The 21,532-nt window shown below is 39.9% G+C and overlaps 1 protein-coding gene across 6 annotated transcripts in view; it reads left to right on the top strand.

Annotated features, from left to right (window-relative positions):
* LARGE1 (LARGE xylosyl- and glucuronyltransferase 1) overlaps nt 1-21,532 on the top strand; it is a 354,153-nt gene that overhangs the window by 298,607 nt on the left and 34,014 nt on the right. For all 6 annotated transcript variants that reach the window (XM_074826502.1, XM_074826498.1, XM_074826500.1 and 3 more), the window contains 3 exons: nt 3,426-3,581; nt 16,237-16,400; nt 21,226-21,504. In XM_074826502.1, coding sequence (XP_074682603.1) covers nt 3,426-3,581; nt 16,237-16,400; nt 21,226-21,504 — 599 coding nt within the window. The remainder of the gene's footprint in view (nt 1-3,425; nt 3,582-16,236; nt 16,401-21,225; nt 21,505-21,532) is intronic.

Below are 21,532 nucleotides of genomic sequence, written 5' to 3'. Positions count from 1 at the left end.
CTAAATGAAGATTAAGGAGCATATTTTTCTTAGTTCTTCGGAGGCCTTGATCAAGAGTGGGAAGGATCCATGAGATGGCCTGAAGGCTAGTGCTATTCCTAAGATGTCCACCCAGATAATGGCGCTGGAATTTTGTGTTTTCTGGCTGCAGTTTCCTCTGTAAGCCAACAGCTTTGGAATAGTTTAGAAATCAGGAGGGAAAATAGAAGAAGAAATAAACACAGTATTATGGTGCTATTCAGTCTTGGAAAGGGGATGTTATAGTAATGAGATTTTTAGTTTCTAGATTCACTTTCTCTTTTTAATGTTAACACTTGCTCGTTCTGCAAATAAAGTGGATTCTAAGTTCGACTTTTTTTTCTTCTGATTTCCCTGTAGTCTCTTTGCAAGTGATTTTTTTTTTTCTCCAATCAATTCACTGTGGCTCACAATAAAGTTTCTAACATAATGGCCATAGCTTTACCTGTGCAGCCCATTGTCTTTATTGTGTACCTCACTGATGCCCGTGACAGGCTATGCAAGGATGTCTTGGCCTGTACAACTTCTGCTGTAGCTGATGGTGAAATAGACCAAATCAGACAGCTACAGTCACAAATGAAGGTGAATTTGTGGGCTGACAACAAAATAAGAATATGGTCTTTGGATGTAGTGTTGTATGTCAATTGTTAACAGTCTTGTTGCTTTTTGAGACCTTCTGTTGTTTTTTATGCTTTCACATATCACATAGTATTTATCTAATCAAGTTACGTTTGAAAAGCAGCCTGCTTTTTTGCTAGACCTGTTTTGTGGTTTTCCTACCTCAGGTCATCCAGATGGTTGCATAGTTCCTTGATGACTTTAGCACATCATCTTTAGCATGTGTGCTGTTTTTCTTGATTAAAAAAATCAGTTTTTCTAGATAGTCATCAGCTTCATTCAGCTTTCTTCAGTTCACTCCAGGCTCCGCTGACATCTGTAAACATGCAGCATCCTGACACATTTCAGATCTGATCAGATCTGATCCACCAGCTGGGCCCTTGACACTTATCAGCTTTTACAAACAAAACAGATTTTGAAGCATGACAGCAAAGAGCCTCTATGCTGACAATTGCAGTTGTCTGGCTTTGACAACATCCCCCACACAACTGGGTAGAGACATCAACACCAGTACTTGGTTGTGATGTGACATAGTGTATGTTGATGGGAAATTCCTGCAGCACCAGGGAGCCTGTCCCATAACAGTGAGGTTATCATCATTAGCCATTTCTGTGCTCATGGTCCCCAGGGTGAGTGGTCAGAGTGCTCAGCAGGAGGATAGGGTGCTTGTGAAGACATGCAAAAGGAAACTCACATGAAGTGTAGGAGTAGCATGGAGAACACACAGATTTGTCTTAGCAAGTATTTTTTGTCCCATTTGATCCACTCTTAAATAAGTGCAAGTTACCAGCAGTTTCACTTCTATGTCTGCTTGTAAAAATGCATACTAGTACCCTGTAAAACTGTTAAGCAGCCTTTTCGGTTCCTTCGGCCCAATGCTTCCATTACGTTTGCTTGTTTCCCTGAGGTAGGATTCAATTGTTGAGATTTTTTTTGCATGCATTTAATGCTTTTTGCTGCAGTTAAATGCAATGGATGAAATATGTCGATTCTTTTCAGAGAAAGGAGATTTTGAAGATCCTTTTCTCAGTGAAGGAAATCTGTCATCTTAAGTTTATATCCTAACCTACATAAAGCTCCTTTTGTTTCTGTGGTGTTCTGTATTTTCAGCACACGTTGCAGCAACATGTTATTGCACCATTAAGCTACACTTCCGAACATATGGACAAATGTAAAACCAGCGAAGAATCAGCATTACCTGGGAAAAATATCTACACTGAGTACTTTTGTCCAAATAATTTCCTGGATTTATACAGTGTGTAGATACACCATGATCTTGATTTAAAGTGTTCCTTTAACTGGAAAAAGTGTTTTGTCAATTTCTGAAATTATCTTTTTTGCCTTTTCTGTAACTGCATGTATGGCTTTCTGACATCCTAAGTAGCCTCAGCAGTGAAATCCCAGGAAGGGATAAAGCTTTCCCTGTCAGAAGATATTTTCATTGGTGCTGGGTATATAGAAAAGAGTGCCATAGCTTTTATGGCAGTATAAATACTCAGAGGAGAGGCTATCTTGTTTGCTGAAGTTAGCACAGAAAGAATTCAGGCTACGTCCTGCTCTTTCTTCTTCTAGTCCACTCATTCAGCAACAGACAGTGTGATTTCAGAGGGCTCCCTGTTCCTGTGGAGTTGTGTTGCCGACACCAAGGGAACTGCATTCATCTGCTCTGGGCTGCTTCTGTTCTATGTGCTGCACTTCAGCGCTGTGCGTTCCCTCCCACAAATGCAATGTTCAGAGCAAAGCTTACCACGCAATCAGCTTGGCAGCTGGCATTGCAGCTCTGTGACTGTGAGTGACACGGTGCCTTCACACAATTAACTTAATGGATTCAGAAAACCTCCAGAACTCCTAGCTTGGAAATACTCTCAAGAGAGACTTTTTCTTTTTAATCTCTTGAAAAGTCACAGGAATAAAACTGAATACAAAGCATGTGGTGTTTTTACTTATGCCTAAAATATAGCCTCTATAAAATGAAATCATTTCCTGCAAGCCACTTTTGTCTCCCTCTTAGTTTTTCCTTAGGGCCCCATTCTCATTCACACTGGCAGCAGTGCAAAGTTGCCTTGATGTAAATGAGAATCAGGCCCTTTATGTCAGCATTAGAGTTAAATCTAGGCCACTGTGAGAGTCACCTCCCATTAGCAGAGGCTAAATACCTCCTAGAAATTGGAATTCAAAGGGTGAAGCATTGTACTGCATCACTGTGTTGTGTAATGCAATTGAGATCAGTCTTGTTTAAATGAAGCAATGGCAAAAAGGAAGTCAGATTAAATTCAGTCCTTTTTAAAGGGTGTAAAGGGGTATAGGAATTAATTTCAAGCTTTTTCTTCTCAGTACCTAACCAGAGAAGAGTCTGCTTGGCCTGAAACAGTGAATCAATTTCATTAGCTGAAACAGTCGTGTTTCTGAGATTGATGTTTAATACCTACATTCCTGCATCCCTCGTCCTGCCACCTTCTTCAACAGAGTCCATTACCTGTCAGCTCCATGATGAGAGCTGTGGCAGCATTTGTGAGGTGCTGCATCACGGACTAGAGCAGCACCCTAACTCAAATGTGCAGGTAATCCTATGGAAGAGTTTCAAAGTACATCACCTGTAGAGTATTCAGTTACTTGTGAAAGACGTGGCAAAGCCTTCGTGACAAAAAGACAGAAAGGAGTCTGTTTAGTTTTGGGGGTGATTTTTTTTGTTGTTAAGAGGGCAGTGAACTGAACACACATAGAAAGAACAGATAAAGCAAATCTGTATTCTAACAGCAGGATGTGTTTTCTCTTTTTTTCCCTCTGAGGTGATTCACTGGAACTCACCAAAGAAGCTGCGAGTGAAAAACAAGCACGTGGAGTTTTTCCGCAACCTCTACCTGACATTCCTGGAATATGATGGGAATTTGCTGAGACGGGAACTCTTTGGCTGCCCCAGTGAGGCAGATGTTAACAGTGAGAATGTAAGTGGGATGTTTAGGGCTTGACGATTTAAACGATGGTTCATACAAGGCACAGGCTACACGAAGACTTGGAGAGTTGATGGTGTGGGTAGTCCAGTGCAGAGGGACTCAGGAGATGAGGTCAGTGCTCAGATTCCAGGAGTCACACTGTGAAAATGATTTAATCTCTTTGTGACTCAGTTCCTTGTCCGTAAAACTGTCATATTAATCCTGCCTTTCCCCTGGATTCTGTTGCTTTTTTTGCCTACTTTGCCTTTTAAAAATCCCCAACAAAGGTAACATCACAAACTGAAAATGAGGATATGGGCTCTTAATTCCTTAGACCTAAAACTTTCCAGGGGAAGGAGTTGTTTCTTGCTGTGTGTTTGTTCAGCATACAGTGATGTCAATTTTGGCTAGTAGATACTAATGCACAAATAATGAAGAAGAGATTAAAATGCCAAGACTGCTAGATCTAGATCTACGAGTTTTTGCCATGCTGCAAACTACAGAATGAGTTAATACTTCAATGTACACATAGACTGTGAGACTACAGTTTTTTTCTGCACTGCTCCTAACAAAACACAACAGCATTTATGTGTATCTGCATAAAATTTGCAATCAGAACTTTTCAGATGAAATTTTCAAATTTTCATTTGAAAATGGTTGAAATCAAGGATGTTTACATACAGATGTTCTTATGTGTGTGTATGTCTTAGTACATATAATTCCAATGTAAAAAACTGTTAACTGAAACATTTATACACTCCTTGTGTATAATGTGGTCTCTGTAGACTTCTAGACCAAGTACCAATTTTGTCTATGTAGTCTAAAAGGAAATAAAAAGGAACCTATAACATTTTATGTTCTCTTCAAGAAAAAAAAAATCTAAAATATACAACATTCTTTATACAAAAATCAATAAAACAAAGCCAGTATCATGTGCACATTAGCAATTAAGAGGTAACTGGCAGTCAATAGCATCATTGAGGCTTGTAGTGTTTCCATTTAGTCTGTGGATAAAATGACCACAGGAGATGCCATTCCTAACTTTTTAACCAGCACTCAGAGATTGGATAGATATATTTTAGTCCAAGGCATGGCTTCTGAGATACTGGACCATCCCACTGTCTTTTGAAAGGAGCAGGAAATGATGAGAAACTGGAGATAAACATTAACTGCAAGAGACTGAAGCAGGGATCAGAGAGAGAGAGAGAGGAAAAAGGTGAGTGCACAATGAGAGCAAAAGCACATGGAGAAAGAAAATCCTCTGCAAGAGTGAGAGGCTTTTAGACAGTCAAGCAAACTGAATGTGATAAAAGACCACTAAGAGTCTGACCGCCAGAGACATCACGATACAATAGACAGATAGGATAGGAAGAGAAGAGGAGAGTGAGACATCAAAAAAAGACAACAGAACAAAACACACCTTCATCACACTTTAAGAATGCGGGTTAAAATTATACTGAATTCACAGTATGCTGTGTAGGTTCGAAGAGCATGAATGCAGTCAGAGACTTGTTGCTACATTTTCCAGAGCTCTGTAAATCCTTAATAAACAGATTTATTCCAGACGACAAGTTGCTGGGAAGCAGTGCACAGTGAATGCAAGTTCTTGCTGCTGAAAATGGCAGTCCTGAAAGTTTAAAATGGCTCATTTTACTGTACTGGTATCTAGTTGACAGACACTAGAAATGACTAACTGTTCAAGCCTGTTTCTTATTCAAGACAAGTAGAACGCAATATGGTATATGGTATGGCTTGTGTCTGAAAAAGAAATGTAACTCATTCTTCCATTTATAAATAAAAAAGATACTGGAAAAGAATGAGATAGACATACAAAAATAAATTAATCATAACTTGCCAAGAGACACCAAAAAGTTAACAGCCTTCTATCAAAACAATCAGATACAGAAAAAAATCTAACTTCAGATAGCTTAGGAGCAGTCACTTAGGAGAAAGCATTGGTTTTTATTAGTTACCCTTGATGTAGGCTCCTCTCTAAAATTGACTATGTCCTTTTTATTGTAGAATACAAAACCAAGTTTCAGCTTTGAAGTTATGAGACCCTAAGAATAGGATTATCATGAAGACCGCTCTCACTCTGTCTGCTATAGAACATACAGTGTCACAGGTGTCCTATTAAAATATAGTACATTCCCATGATCTATTGCAGGATAATCTTCAGAAGCAGAGTATCTTGTAAGGTGAACAGGGAACCACTGTCGTTCTTCCTATCACGGTTTGAGCCCAGAGGGCAACTGAGCACAACACAGCCTCTCACTCACCCCTTCCCCCACAGGAATGGGGAGGAGAAAATAAAGCAGAAGGCTCAGGAATTGAGATAAGGATAGGGAGGGGTGATCCCCATTATGGTCACGGGCAAAAGACAGACTCATTAGGGGAAGAAAAAGAACATCAATTTGTAGCAGCCAAAATAACGAGTCAGAGTGTTCTTTTTTCTTTCTGCAGGTCAGGAGCCATCTTCTTTCTTTATTCTTCCTTTTTCTTCTTACAACAATACATACTTACGCTCTCACCAAAGCTCTTACTTCATAATTGGCAAATCAGCAATTAGACAGCTATCTACTTTTGCTCCTATCCGCATAAGACCACTCTAACACGCGCTGTGCAAACCAATCAGCTTCTTGTTCACGCGCTGTTCACGCGGCAGTAACTTCTCACAGTTCAGTACTTTTCCACAGTTCAGTGTTGCAGCTGTCCGTTGTCTTCCCCTGCCACCTTGGCACAACTCAGCAGTTTCGTATCTTACTCCTAAGGCCTGTTTCTCATCAAAGCCTTGCTGCTTCTCAGGGGCTGCGCAGAGCTGACAGGCCGATGCCAACCCCCCTCTCTCCCACAGCCGCGCAGGGTCGACAGGCCAATGCCAACTTGCGTTTCTCCCACATCAATTTAATTCAAACGCTAACACCACCACCACTTAACAGAGTAGGACAGTGAGAAGCATTACCACATCTTTAAAAAAACACCTTCCCCTACCCCTCCCATCTTCCCAGGCTCAGTTTTGTTCATGATTCCTCTACCTCCTCCCCACCAGCGGTGCAGGGGGCAGGGAATGGGGTTACAGTCAGTCCCTCCGCTCCTTCCTTCTCAGCGGGAGGACTCCTCACATCCTTCCCCTGCTCCAGCGTGGCATCCCTCTCACAGGAGACAGTCCTCCACAAACTTTCTCTGACATGAGTCCTTCCCACAGGCTGCAGCTCTTCCCAAGATGCTCCAACCTGGGTCCCTCCCACGTGTTACAGTCCTCCCAGTGCTGAACTACAACAGCGGGGGCTTCTTCCCACAGAGTTGGGCACAGCCACCTGCTTCAGCGTGGGGTCCTCCACGGCCTGCACATCAACATCTGTTCCATTGGTGACCTCCATGGGTGGCAGCAGGGGCGGCCTGCTCTCTCACCACAGGCTGCAAGGAGGCTCTGCACTGGTGCACCTCCCCCCCACTCCTTCCTTTCTCCCACTGACCTCAGTGTTCACATAGGTGTCCTCCTTGCAACTCCTCCTCACAACTCATCCTCCCCTTCCTAGGTTCCCCTTCTTAAATAAGTTATCACAGAGGCACAGCCACCATCGATAATTGTCTTGGCCTTGGTGCAGAGGTGAGTCCAACTTGGAGCCAGGGGAACTTTGAGAATCTTCTCACAGGAGCCACCACTGTAGCCCCCTCCCCTGCTACCAAAAACTCCCTTCATACACACAGACCCAGCACACTCTCAGTAAAAGAACTAGGGGGCATGAAGTGGAAATCACAAGTAGCAGGTTCAAAACAAAGATAGACATTTCACCTATGATGTAAGGAAGCTTTGAGCAGGAGGTAATGTTGCTAAGAATATACATATGCTCAAAAGTGACTCTTCATGGAAAGAAAATCAATCAAAAGCTGTTAAACTTTGGTGCAGAAAGTCCTTGAACCACAAGGTCAGGACTAGGGGAGCATTCTGAGAAAGCATCAGCATACATTTGCTCCACTTTTACATTCCTCTCTAGGCAGCCAGCTCACAGTTGGGGACAGGATGCTGGGCTACATGGACCTTTTGTCTGACAAGATGCAGCCGTACATTTCTGTTAGGATTCCTAAGCATAGGATATATACAAAGGATATAATCTTTCTCCAAAATCAAGTATGGAATTGCTATTTGATTTATCTTAATACCTATTATTTTTCCTTTCTTCTCTGAATTGAGACTAGCAGCCCCAAAACACAATTGGGCTTTATTGAGCTAGGCATTGTATATGGGTAAAAGGTGCTCCTTCAGCTGCCTGGACTTCTCTGCACTGTGGACAAAATGTTAGACTAGCTCCGCTGATTTTACTGATTTTATAATCAGAGAAAATTACTTTAGCATTAAATGCACTGAGCCCTATTGTGAAAGAAGCAATGGTTTGTTGTGGGTCTGTCACTGTCTGGCTGTATCAGAATCTACCCCTAAGGTCTTGTTCCACTATGCCAGCCATTGCTTCTCTACAGTGTAATATTTGTAATGATGTTTTATTTAAAATGCAACCTGTAATTAAGGAATTTCATCTGTAATTAAAATATCTGTAAAACACGAAAAGGAAGTGTGTCAGTGGGTACCATTGGGCTGGTTCTCTTACTCTAAGGCCCTTTTACACTTCTCATCAGTACTAAGATGGTTAAAATGAATGTAAATTATGTATCTTCCCTTTTTAAGGACTCTTTATGGTGCTAGAGAGATGTAAAGGGGCATTTGTTTAAAAGATAATCAGACCTTAATCTCTCACTTTTCCTCTGTGTATGTGGGTGCATACATGTATGCTTAAACATATATGTCTATATGCATGTGGAAGGATTAGTACTTTTATTTTTTTAATGTTTACTAAGGAAGTATAATAGCATGGACTGAATTTTAACAGGTCTAAAGGCAGTGTTTGGATCTCATACTGCATAGTCCTGATCTGGTCAGTCGTTGATCTTCTGCTGCACCACACAGCACTGTTAGTTTCCAAAACATTACAAATGGGAATGAACAGAACAGATAGGACACTAAAACTGAAGTATAGGAGACAAAGAAATACAGACTGGGGTTCTTCTGTTTATGTAAAAATGCTTATATGTATGTCTATGTGTACATGCATGTTTCATCCTTTCCTTGAAATATTCAAGCTGAAGGACCCTGTATGTCGCAGGGTTAGGCTGAGGACAGAAGCTGCCACACACTTCTTGCCACAGAGTAGTACTGTAAGTCCCCTTTATGCAATATGTACTAAAATGCGATTACACGGAGTAGACTCTTCTCTGCAAATTGGTATTGCAATCACCGCTTTGCCTTTTATGCAGATTCTGGATGGGAAATTCAGAATATGAATGAAATCCTCCTGTAAACACAGCCATTGACTCAAGTGGCCTTTGGAGCATGTCTTTAGTCATTCCATCCTACTTATTCTGTGCTGTTTCCCCCTTCTCCTTCTTATTTTCATGCAATGCAGATTTTTGGGAAACCCACAAAGGCAAAGCTCACAATAATCTCGAATCTGAATGCTTCCTATTGACTTTTAATGCTTATGTCCAGCATTTCATTCTAAAGGACCTACTGTAAAGCCTAAAATATTCCAGCAGGATGTTTTGTGTACCAGCCTATCTCTATAGTTACACTTTGAGATAGATACTGTAAGCCTGATTTTAGCACACAGGCACGCACTCAACCTTTTAGCATTCTCATAAAACTTCTTTCCTGCAGACAGCTTCTCAACAGGTACTTCTGCCAAAGCATTAAATCTGAAGGTTGAATGAGGTGTCCCCTATTCATGAAACCTGTATCCTGATCCAAAGCCTAGATCAAGATCAGTGGGAGATTTATCACTGATTTCGCTCAGTTTAAGAAAAGACCAGTAGATTCCCATTAGAAAAGACTTTCAGAAAACACAGGAAAAAATTCTCTGCAGATTTTTATTTTCAGATTTTCAAATCAACAATGCAGAGAAAGAGTGTAAAAAATCTAGTTCTCCCTGAAAACACTTGCTTAAGTGTATACTTACTTACTAACTGTGTTTTTACTTATTTACTTATTTGTGTAAAACCAGCGATTCTTATTAGCAAATGGCTGTGCATACAGCTTGTAATATCCACCAGAAGAGCAGGAGATTCTAGCAATGTACAACATAGTAAAAACTCTACTAACAGATTTAGCAATTTTTGAATGTCTAAAAATAGCAAGCAAAGGGAATTTCCAAGTCAGTATCAGGGTGCTGAACTTGCAGTCATACTGATGCTTTGAGTACCCTTTGCTCCTGCAGAATTTCAGAATACTTCATCATTTGTAGGACTGGGATTTAAAGTTACTATGTTTTTATGACATAGTCTTTCTCTAGTAATAACAGATGGTATGTGGCAGTTTTGAGGTGAAATCCTGACTTCCCCAGCTGTGTTGTTGCTATTATTATAACTGTTATTGTTGTTAAATGCTGAGGTGGTAGACCATCCTGTTAGTTGCCTCAAAGTTGCCATTATTCCACTTTCAACTGCTTATAATATTGCTAGATGGGGGATCATGTGAATCATGTAGACTGGGATTTTTTTTTGTTTGCTGTTTTTAAGTGAAACATGGGGAAAAGCTTGGGGGGATTATCCACACCACAAGTTCTGATGACTCTTCATGAAAATACTCTATACTTCAGAGAAGGAATTGACTTTTGGGCCAGGAACATGTCTTTTGCCAACCTGCTAAAAACTTAGGCAGATTATAATGCTGAAAAATCGTGTTTACACATCGTCAGTAGTGTTTTCTTTGACTTTAAAGATCTCTGGAGACTCTTTCTTAGGAGTATGCATAGATATGCCTGACAAGATTATATATATCCCAGTGACACAGCAGAGTTGATCATGCTGCAGGCAGGGGACCTGGACAAAGACTGGCATTTTCTGTGACTGTTTCTTCTGAATGCTCCATGCCACATTCTGACTGGACAGTAGAGCTGAGAGCAGGAACCTATTTGGTCTCTGTTCTGAGGGATATCCATTGCCCTCACTGATGTCCAGACAGTATGAAGGAGAAAAAAATACAGATTCACATATAAAAGGGATGAAAGCTACATCAAAGGCAGAAAGGAAAAAGTTAATTGAGACATAGGTTCTGGAGAGAGAGTGTTTGGAGCAGGAAGAGGAAAAGACTGATGTGTGCCTGCAGGCTTAGGGAGTTGGCAGACTTCTTGAATAGGGACCATGAGACTAGGAACAGGGCTGGGGCTGACTTAGACTGTGGAACTTGCCACACAAGAAGGAACAGGGCTAGAAACAATCTGGGGAAACAAAAGCAAGGAAGCCAACCTGTCAAGGCACTGTGCTGCAAAGGAGGTCTGGGAACAGCTCAGCCAAGGAGATTTGGCAGGGACCTGGGGAAGGGAGATGCAGAGGACTACCAAGATCTGACATCTGCAGCTGAGATCAAGGGGAGTTGTGCTTCATATATACAGTCTAAGATATTATGCATGACTAAAAATTATGTTGGTTAATTGCAGCCAAAATAAGCCATTACTTCCATTGAGCAAGAGTATTAGCTACTTTTTACACACTGCAACAAAATTCCTCTTGCTAGGTAGACTTGCTCAGACGCTGTCCTCTTTGTCCTTAGCACAGCTTTGTTTCACAGAAGGCTCAATTTGACCCATAGCGAATGTACAAAATTTTATGGTGTGAGAGGAATAAAGGTTTAATTGATGTGGGATTAGTCTGGCTTTTATTACTAATCGTTGGAGAAGCCAGAAGTACTTTATGTAGGTCATCCCAAACAAGACTCAGTGAATGTTTTTTCCTCCCTACATCATCATCTGCTTTGTTTATGCCATGCTAAAGGCAACAGTTAATTCACACACTTTGAAAGTGCTAAATGTTGCAGTCCAAATTGCCTTCTGGTGGGAGCTGGGACAGCTACACAGGAGGAAATGAAACTGCTGCAGTTTATAACCAGATTATAGTTTCATCCTGGTCTGGTGTTAGTTTTCATCTAAGTGGCTAAACTGAGTTGATTTTGTGCTATGAATCTTAACTGTGCACACCTGGGAGAAGGAAAGATGATCTGAAAGTTAAAAGTTTTCATCTAAGCTACTCCGTTCCTGTTGTATTAGCATGATATTGAGTGACTGACTTAAGCCTACTGTCATCTCACTTCACCTTAAACATTTGATGAGAGAGAGGTGCCTACATTAGGGTTTTAATCCCCTTCCCCAAGATCTAAATAGCCTCTAGACACAAAACATTGTTTGTTGGTGGTTTTTTTAAATATCACTAATCCCAAAGAAAATACTTGTGATCCTGGATTTTGGACTGATCTCATCTGAGATGAAATCCTGTAGATTTTGGTGGGAAGTAAATTGTTTCTGTGATACAGCAGTTAAAAAAAATAAATAAATAAACCAATCACAAATTTGTTTACACTAGGAACAGCCTTAGGAAGGGAGATTTATGAGCAGATGAACAGGTTCACTGGTGAAAGGTCCATGTTATGTGTTGTGTATCATATGGGTCTACCATATATCACATGGATAGAAAACAGCACCTCATCTCATACCAATGTATTAGTCAGACAAGTAGACCTGGTAAATCATGACAATTTATGGTAGAGTTTAATGCCTTCTGGCCCACCTGTGCCTCTCTGGCCAGCCTAGCTTCAAAGACTACTTTTCCTCAGATGAAGTCTGATCACCTGCCACAGCTGGTTGCCCAGAGAAGTAACTTAGTGTATTTTTTTTAATGTATTTGTCTTTTTGTTTTGGCATTATGCCTGTCATGGCTGCCATTTTTATTTCTGAAACAAGTAACATGATACTAATGAAAGCACTTCTTTTTTCCCACTACAGTATTTCCTCAGAGAACATCTACTATACACAGCCTGTAAATAATACATTTTTCAACTGTGAGTGTTTCCTAGAGGTTACATTTCCCACATGCTCAATGGCAAGTAGCCATAGCATTGAAAATCTTGTAGAAACAGTCAATCTTATGCTAAGCAGGTACTCACTTATGAGAATACATGCTGTCACTCTAAGGTTGAGAAGTCTTTGCTGTATTAGGCATACTGTCATAAGCATAATGGAGGGGTCCATAATGGGGATGCCATCTTTTTATCAAATTCAGATGATATTAAGGTCATCATTCTGAGGTTGCACTGTGTTTAAGTAAGCATCTCTTTGCATAGATCCTCAGCATTCTCATTATAAACCCATCTTTTCAAGAAGACATAATGTAGGAGCAACCTTAAACCAAGCTGTAAGTTCTTTGTCCGTAAATAATGGTTCCACACAAAGTGCATGCTGTAGATAAGATTATATCATTTGAGAAATTTTATGTGATCATATAACTGAAAAATAATATGAGGTAACTCAGAAGGGGATAAACTTAAGGATATATAAGTGTCTGTCTTAGACAACTTCCTGTCTTTTGAATATCGTGCATCTTTAACATTCTTCATTTTAAATATGTGTGTAAAAAATGGCATATGACTGTGTGCAATGTGTTTTTATAGGCTGTATGTGTCTCTTCATTGTAAAGAGGAAGCAGCCTTTATATGTGTATATGATACTGGGGCATGGGTATCTGAATATATATATGAATGAGGGGAACAAAGAAAGTGAGAGGGTGAGAAGGGCTCCTAAACTGCATAAAACTGTGCAGTACCCAGCTGTTGGTCCTGATAGTTTGGCCACATCATACTGTTAGCTTCAGTGAGAGAGCTTGTGAGCTTATGGGTTTTGCTGGACCAAATTCAGAGTGCCTAACATGTCCAGCATTGCTTCCAGTAGGCGAGGAGTTTTGATATGGATAATCACATGCATTCCAGTGCCTGTTGCCTCACCATTGCAGGACAGGCCCATCCTTAATGCAGACTGCTTTCCACATACACAGTGACAGTGCTACAGACCAAATCACAGCCTGTCCTGTGCTGGTTAGGACTCCTACCTGATGGAGCACACCTTAAGTAAGCTGTGTTAGCTCCTAAGGCTGCCTAGCAGTTTAGCTTCTTGCTGTGAGCAGGCAAGGATTGCACAAGCATTCCTGCAAAGTGCTGATGAAGCTGTGTTTCTGATCCTGCCAGGTGATGCTCACATATTGGCCATGGCTCTCAGACAACCTGTGCTTGGGCTTCCCTCTGGCAGCCTGCCTGCACTCAAGCAAGGGGTCCTGGGGTAAAAGGCTGGGCGACAGTCAGTGCACACCATGCCCACGGTCCTTCTAGGGACTGCTGTCTCCAAGTGGTATGGACACAGCCATCTCATCTCTTGATTCCCAACACTACATACAGTACTGAGCATGAGTCCTGGGAAGTGCCAGGGCACTTGCGGACTATCAGCATAGCTGCAGGCTCAGAAGAAATCTGACAGGGCAGCAAGAAATCTTGACCCTACGAAATGCAGCAGAAAGAACAAGATTTCCCTTTCCCTCTGTTTGCTGTTCTCCACCTCCATCACCAACTTTGTGACTTGGTGAGTTTCACCATCAAAATACTGGGGCCCCTAACAAGCTGTGTCTCCTCGTCTTCTCCCACCCAGGGCTCTGTAATGCACAAAGCCATAATTTAGCCCCAGATGTTATTAACTCATAATTAAGTATTTATATCCTCTTAGCTTGCAAGCAAAATGTAATCTGGTAATCATTCAGTGACTGCCTGGTGAATAGCAGCTGTGCAATTATAAACTTCTAGCCTGGTCATCTGTATGTAAGCAGGATAGTAAGGTACCCCTGAAATGTGCTTTGCTATTGTTTTAACCATATAAATTTCAGTCATCTCCTTGACAATTCTTTTAAGGGCATGCTGATGTCTCTTTTCAAGGAAGGAACAGAAGGACACAATATTCTTTCTAGTCAGTGCAAATATTGGGTTTAATTCAAATATCGTTTGAACATGATTTGGAAAATAAAGTACAGGCTCAGCTGAATGATGATTTGTAAATCAGAATGAATGAAACTCCAAGAATACATAAAAGAACTCCTGACTTCTATTCCACCGAAAGAGATCTTGATTTCAATAGAAGTTTTGCCTGACTAAAGATTTGTCAGGATTCAGACTCTCATCTTTCTAAAAGCTGTCTCTCTTGAGGGATGTTTTAAGATCTGTGCAGAACAATCGAACAGAAGAATGAGAGCCTGATCCAAAAGCCTGATCATTGAAATCAAAGGAGGTATTTCCATTATTCAAACAAAGATTATAGAGTGCTGTACAGGAAAATATCAGGAATTATTCCATCAGCCTTCACAGGAAAACGTGCAGCTGTAAGCATTATTGTGGATGGCAACCATTATGCTTATAGTTCCAAGAACTACAGCTCTTCTTCTTAACACAGTATTAGAACAAGAAATACCTACATTTTCCATTTTTTTTCTTGAAGATGGTGAAACTGTTACTTACATCCTTCTGAACAGGACAAAAAGAAGAGATTTTGAAATTTAAATGAATGTCTATAATTCAATAATGCATTTGTTGCATGAAACAGTTTTTAAGTGCACTGTGATTTTTATCAAAACTTGTAAAGTTCCTATAAAATGAAGATTTTTATTATGTACTGATAAATATGCAATCATATTCTTCTTATAGGATGCTTTTAGGAAATAAAATATTAAAATGGAACCTTTATTAATAACATACATTTTAGAGCAGCACAAACAGAACTCTATTTGACATGTTAAGACCATATGTAATTTTCATCTTCATTACATTTTTGTAGTACATTTTACAGGAGGTATGACTGATTTTTCCTTTTAAATGAATGAGTTTTAAATAATCTAGCCAGATGTTTGTCTTTAAAATAATATAGTTCAGGGATGGAATTGGTCAGCTGCATAGACGTGTGGTCAGTTTTTCTCTTCCTCCTTTCCCCAGAGCTAAACTTTTATTCTCTTAAAGCTACACATCTAAGTGACTCCGGATTGGATTGCTTTGAGATGCCCATTTTGACTTTGAAGTGGCTTGGTTTCCAAGGGAGAAAAAAAAAAAACTATTCTCTGCTAATCTGCTGTTCTTTGGATTTTTCAAACTAGATACCCAGAAGCATAAATCCCGTTAAAAGTGTAGGCTTATTTCTGGCACCTCTGCAGTTGAAGGGATATTTTCATTGCAAAATTGAACTGGTGCAGATGCATAAATCTCAAGAGATGAAATAATGATCAGTTAAAGATGTTACTTTTCCAGCTGTCTGTCCATGCTGATAGCAGCAATTTACTATTCTCCAACAGAGGCAGCAGAATGGGAATTGCTCAGTCCAGCACGTACAAGCTTAATCTGTTGCTGAGTCTTGTCTACTGGAGCTGTATGTCTACGAAAAGTTTGAAACATTGCTTCTAATAAGGAAAGACAATATGCATCACATTGGAGCATTAACTCTGAAACTTGGTGATTATTAAGCTTGTGATTGTTCACTGTTTCACTGCTAGTCTGGATGTTGAAAGTATGTAATACAGATAATATATATAATATATAGACCATAATACAATGGTCTGTCTGCCTTATCAATTTACTTACAAGTGCTTTCTTCTAATCTCTTGTCCAGTGACTTGCAGGAGCAGGGCTTGGGAAAACCCTGCTACTCTGTATGTTCCACTTCCACTCCCCATTGCATCATGCTGCAAGTTCCCAACCGCCTCATTCTTTTTGATTTGCTAAAATAATTACAAAGAACTTATCTTTATGTCCACTCTTTCCTTACAGCTCCAGAAACAGCTGTCTGAGCTGGATGAGGATGACTTATGTTATGAATTTCGTCGAGAACGTTTCACCGTCCATCGCACTCATTTGTATTTTCTACATTACGAATATGAGCCTGCTTCAGACAATACTGATGTAACACTGGTGGCTCAACTTTCAATGGACAGGTAGGGAGAATCTCTTGTTCATCTGGAAGCGTGAGACAATGAATATTTTCTTACAGAGAAATCCAACTATGTAATGCTTTGGGGAGAGAAAAAGCTCACTTGCATAAAAACTTAGGTCTCATACTGTAAGACCTTTCTTGAATTAGGAGTAGCACATGTAGATATCACACATGCATCCAACCTTCAGTTCTGCAGTGCACACATGAGTGTGGGTAGAGTTCATGAGAGCTTGAATACTGGATCTGCAGGGATTGTTACTTGTCAGGATTATCAGGCATTATTAGTTTATGACACTTTTGCAGCAGCTTAGAAAAAACAGGAGATGTTTGTAATAGACTTAGACAAGCAGTTGTAGATGACCAAGTTTTTACACACAGTATTTCCTTATTAGGCAGTGTTAGTTTTGCTTTCATTGGCATTGTCCTTGCAGAAAATTTCAATTAGTGATTTTTCTTATAGTGAAAATCAAAACGAAACATTTTAGTTTCCAATTGGGAAGTTGAAGCTAAAACTTTTTTTTTAATGTGCTAGTGTGAAATAAAAAGCGTCCTTTTGAGAGGAGTCATTGCATTTTTATACAAATGTTGATTTTCAGAATAACATTTCTAGTTTAACTCTTCTCAACTTTCAGTTCTGATGTAAAGTGGAATTTAACTAGTATTTCATTTGGGAAAAAAAATCCATTTCGTGACAAGTTCTGCGTGCACGTTTCTGATTCTCACCATTGCAATTAGTTGTCGTTTTTCAGAAGCTCTGCAAGTGCAGTCCAGATCAGCCAGCTTTGTGAAATTTTGAATTGTCACTCTCCTTTTTCCTCCTGCTTCTCAGTTTGAATCTAGTCCAAACTTTGTAGTTACTGCTATCAGAGTGGGTTACAAAACAGGTCAGAACTTGATTATCAGCCAGAAACCGGTATTTCATTTAGCAGAGCACATACAGAATACAACATGACCCATGAATACCACCACTGCTACACCAGTGGAAGGTCAGCAGTATTCCAGGAGGGTCAGAGGAATTTAGATCAACAAAACATTTACAGCCTGCTTTAAAAATAAACACAAGCAAATGAGGTCTATTCTGTTTCGCCAGTGCCTCAGCACTGCATCCTGCACATTGTGTTATGATTTGCTATGTGCATCAGTGTCTGTTCCATTGATTTTTAATTGAGGAAACATTTCTTAAGTGTTCACAAACCTTTGACTAAAAAACTAAAGAAATAAATTAAGCCAGACCCTGAGTGAGTGCCACAGTAAATTTGTAAAGCTGTTGTGTGCACATGGTATGTTTATTTCCCCCCCAGAATTTAATTCAAAAGAATAAGCTGGGGCTCAGTGCTGATTCACTGGCACTGATGCAAAGTCTGAGCATCTGTTTCCCTTTCTGGATCCTCACTGGGGCACATGTTTTTATTGATAGACAGAATCACACATTTTTAGTCAGGAAGAACAGCCCTCCTGATACTGTGTAGGAAAAATCTTCCCTACTTCGTTGGTGTGTTGCTATAAGTTATTGATTTTAGTTGGACCTACTTTCTTTCAGCTAAAATCAATAAATAATATCATACCAAAGAACTGTTTAGCTGCTTTGTTTTCTTTCACATCTTTAGGTACTGCCTTTTTTTTTTTTTTTTGGATCTTCTTTAAACCACTTTTATTAAACTCCTCCAGCATAGCTGTAGACATTTAAGAATAGTGTCGCAGATGTAAGATGACATATACATAAACAGTGTGCTATATGCTACATTCCTGCATCATTCCTTCAAATGATCATCTGAGATGAAAGGCAAAAAAACAACTCCCAGTGTCTCCAATTATAGTCCTGTTGGAGATGAGACTGACATGACTATCATGACAGGCTTATGTTTTCCTGTGCTATAGTCTTGGGGAACGGAAGAGAGGGATACAGTTCAGGAGCTACCATTAATGGCTTTAGATAGAAGCTTTGAGACAGACTTTGTTCAGTGCTGTTCGTTACTGGTTAATTGTCATCTTTTATGCTGATGTGACATTTTCTTGGATAATGGTTTGGTTGCATCTCTGTGGTTTTCATGCATGTGTTTTGGCTAGGCAGCCTTTTTTTTAAAGGCTTGATATGCACCCAGGGTTCGGAAATCAGACTGGGAGTTACAAAAATAGGAGATCAGGATGTGGACAAGAAGAGACACGTTAGCATTACACCATTTGAAGTATGGGCAAGAATGAGTTGTAAATTGGTTGAGTATTCTTAAGAAGAAAAGTGAAAACAAAGAATCTCACAAAACAATTGAATTCCAGCAAAATTCACTTGACTGAAACAGACCTTTAAAAAATTTACCAACTAAATGATGACCTCATTATTATGCAGTACAGCAGTACATTTATTTTCTCTAGAGTCCTTAAGAGAATGCATTTCTTAAGACCACAAAGAAAACCAAAATAACTTGGTCATGTTGAGCTTAGAAACTCATAATTCTAAGTTTTATGGTCAAAGGAAACTTGTAACAACTTACAGAGAGCAGATTGTGGAGCATCACCCAGCAGTCCCTGTGTCAAACTCATGGAAGTGGAGCCTGTCAGTGAGAATGATGCGGCAAAATGGAGTATTCTGAAGGGTACTAAGATGTCCAGCTGGAAATTTGTACTAGCAAAACCCAGTTCCCACTTAACTATCATGAAAAGCCTTGCAGGCATTATCAGGTGTGCCGTTTAAACAAGTTATATAATGCCATTTGTCCGCTGCATGGAATCCTTCAAAGGCATTTTGCTACATTTCTTGCTAGGCAAGTATTCCATTTTTAAAAGGCTGTCCGAAATCTGAGTACTGGTGAATTGGAATCTCCTGATTAATAGGTTTCCACTATGTTGGAAAAAGAAAAAAAAAAAGTATTTTTCTCTATTTATTGTTTGTACAATCAAAAGCCTAAAGCCTTCACATACTTTTTAGATTTTTTTTATCAATTTATGTTTCTAATCTGGCTGTATGTTTCAAGCTGATAATAACATTTGTTTCAATAATAGATTAAAAGAAAATAATGTACCAGGTGTAGACTAGTAAAGGTAATATCTCATATCTAAGAAGAAAATTATTGTATCATCTTGGATGTCATCACAATCATTCAGAAAAAGCTATTAACATTAAATCAGAACATGTGTTTGTTGGTGTGAATATATCAATGCTTTCTGCTGCAAAGCTTAGGGAGATAGTAGGAGGGGGAAATTATTTTCTCTGATTACAATGATGCAGAAAACTTTTCTTGTGTCCTGTATAAATATTAATAGGAAAAATCTAGTAATGTGTATTTGGAAGTGAGAGAAGATAGTCATGTTGCATAGTCTATTCCTAATTTTTAATAGAATATCTGGCTAGGCTGCATAGGTTCATTTCCCTTTGTATTAACTCAAGAGGGTGTGTAATCAGTCCTTGGTGATTTTTGGATGGCATGTCTTAATCTCTAGGCAATTCTCTATAAATTACCCAAAGTGCTTAAACGATTTTGACCAGGCTGGATTCGATTTACGTTTGTGTATGAGATCTTTTGTTGTCATTTTCATCAATGGTATTGTAACTGCTGAAAATTTTAAAAAATATACATCAATAAAACCTATTTCAAAAATGATTTAATGAAATTTGAGATACTGCTAAAACACATACAAGCTACTACTTTAAATTATGGTTTTGTCTGAGATGGTCTTTTGATATTCCGCAGCAATGCCATATCTCTCTCTCCTTCTCTCCTTACTCCCTACACAGAGTAATTCCCCTTTTTATCGATATGTTATCCTGTGGTCGTTTAGTCCCTGCCAGGGTTCGAGACCACTTGGCCGCTACCCCTCCCCCACAAAGGGAGTGAAATACAACGCCCCGGGGCTGAGATAAGGAGAGGTTTAATACAACAGTGCAACAGCAACAAAACAAACAACAACAATAACAATAACAGTAATAACAATGAACAGAGCAAGATATGTACCGATACAGCAGTGAGAGCAGAGAGATTGCATAACACACGCGCTCACCGATTCTCCTGTGCTATGGCGCTTCAGACTGGAGGTGACATCAGCATGGTATTGAATAACCCGGCTAGACCTTCCCCCCCACTGCTGGGGAAACTTAACCCTATCCTAGCTAAACCAGGACACATCCTTTTGCCCTTTCCCTGACAGTGAGTTTTCTTCTAGTCAATGCAAATGTTCAGATAAGTCAGTATTCCCTTGACCTATCACTTTTAACAATTTTTAAGATCTGACTTTCAAAAATTTGAGGAAGATTTTCCTAAACAGGAGGTAAAATGATCTGTGGGTCTGTACACCTTTCTCCTTCCACAAGCTTGTTGAAAAACACTGTAGTATGTTAGTGTGTGAGAATAGCTTGACCTGAACTGTGAATAGGGCACTAGACACTGTTGAAGATTGAGACCCCTACCCTGTAAGTACATCCAAACGGACAGATCCCTGCAACTGCTCAAAGCTCCCATCAGATGAAGTCCCATCATGCATATGGGTTTTCCTGCAGCATCAATGCTTCAGGCAGAAAGGATGGTGTTGATTTCACCTAGCTTTAGGTACCTGAGTTGTGGATGTGTATATCTGAGCTAGGGCCATCTTAGGCTCACTTGTATTCAGTGGAGAGAAATAGGCATATCTTGGGTGCAGTCCATCTGTCCAGAAGGAGACATCAACTTAGATGAGATGAATCGTGCTGTAGAAATATTTATTGCTTTCCACAGCACATAAAGTGACCCCAATCTGTCTCACTTAGAGATACATATCTACATTTGATCAGATGAATCTAGGCAAAGATTCTCAGACAGGAGGACAGCCTTTTCTTATTCTCACCCTTCCTCTTTCAGGCTCCAGATGCTTGAAGCCATCTGCAAACATTGGGAAGGTCCAATCAGCCTGGCACTCTATCTTTCTGATGCAGAGGCCCAGCAATTTCTGCGCTACGCCCAGGGCTCAGAAGTACTTATGAGCCGCCACAATGTCGGCTACCATATCGTGTATAAGGAGGGACAGTTCTATCCTGTGAATCTGCTAAGGAATGTGGCCATGAAGCATATCAGCACACCATACATGTTTCTGTCTGACATTGACTTCTTGCCCATGTATGGACTCTACGAGTACCTCAGGTAAATGGACAGTGGAGGGATTCCATCA

Source organism: Strix aluco, chromosome 5, assembly GCF_031877795.1.
Source record: "Strix aluco isolate bStrAlu1 chromosome 5, bStrAlu1.hap1, whole genome shotgun sequence".
NCBI lineage: Eukaryota > Metazoa > Chordata > Aves > Strigiformes > Strigidae > Strix > Strix aluco.
Note: the sequence above shows the minus strand (reverse complement) of the source record. Positions and strands in the feature narration are given on the sequence as shown.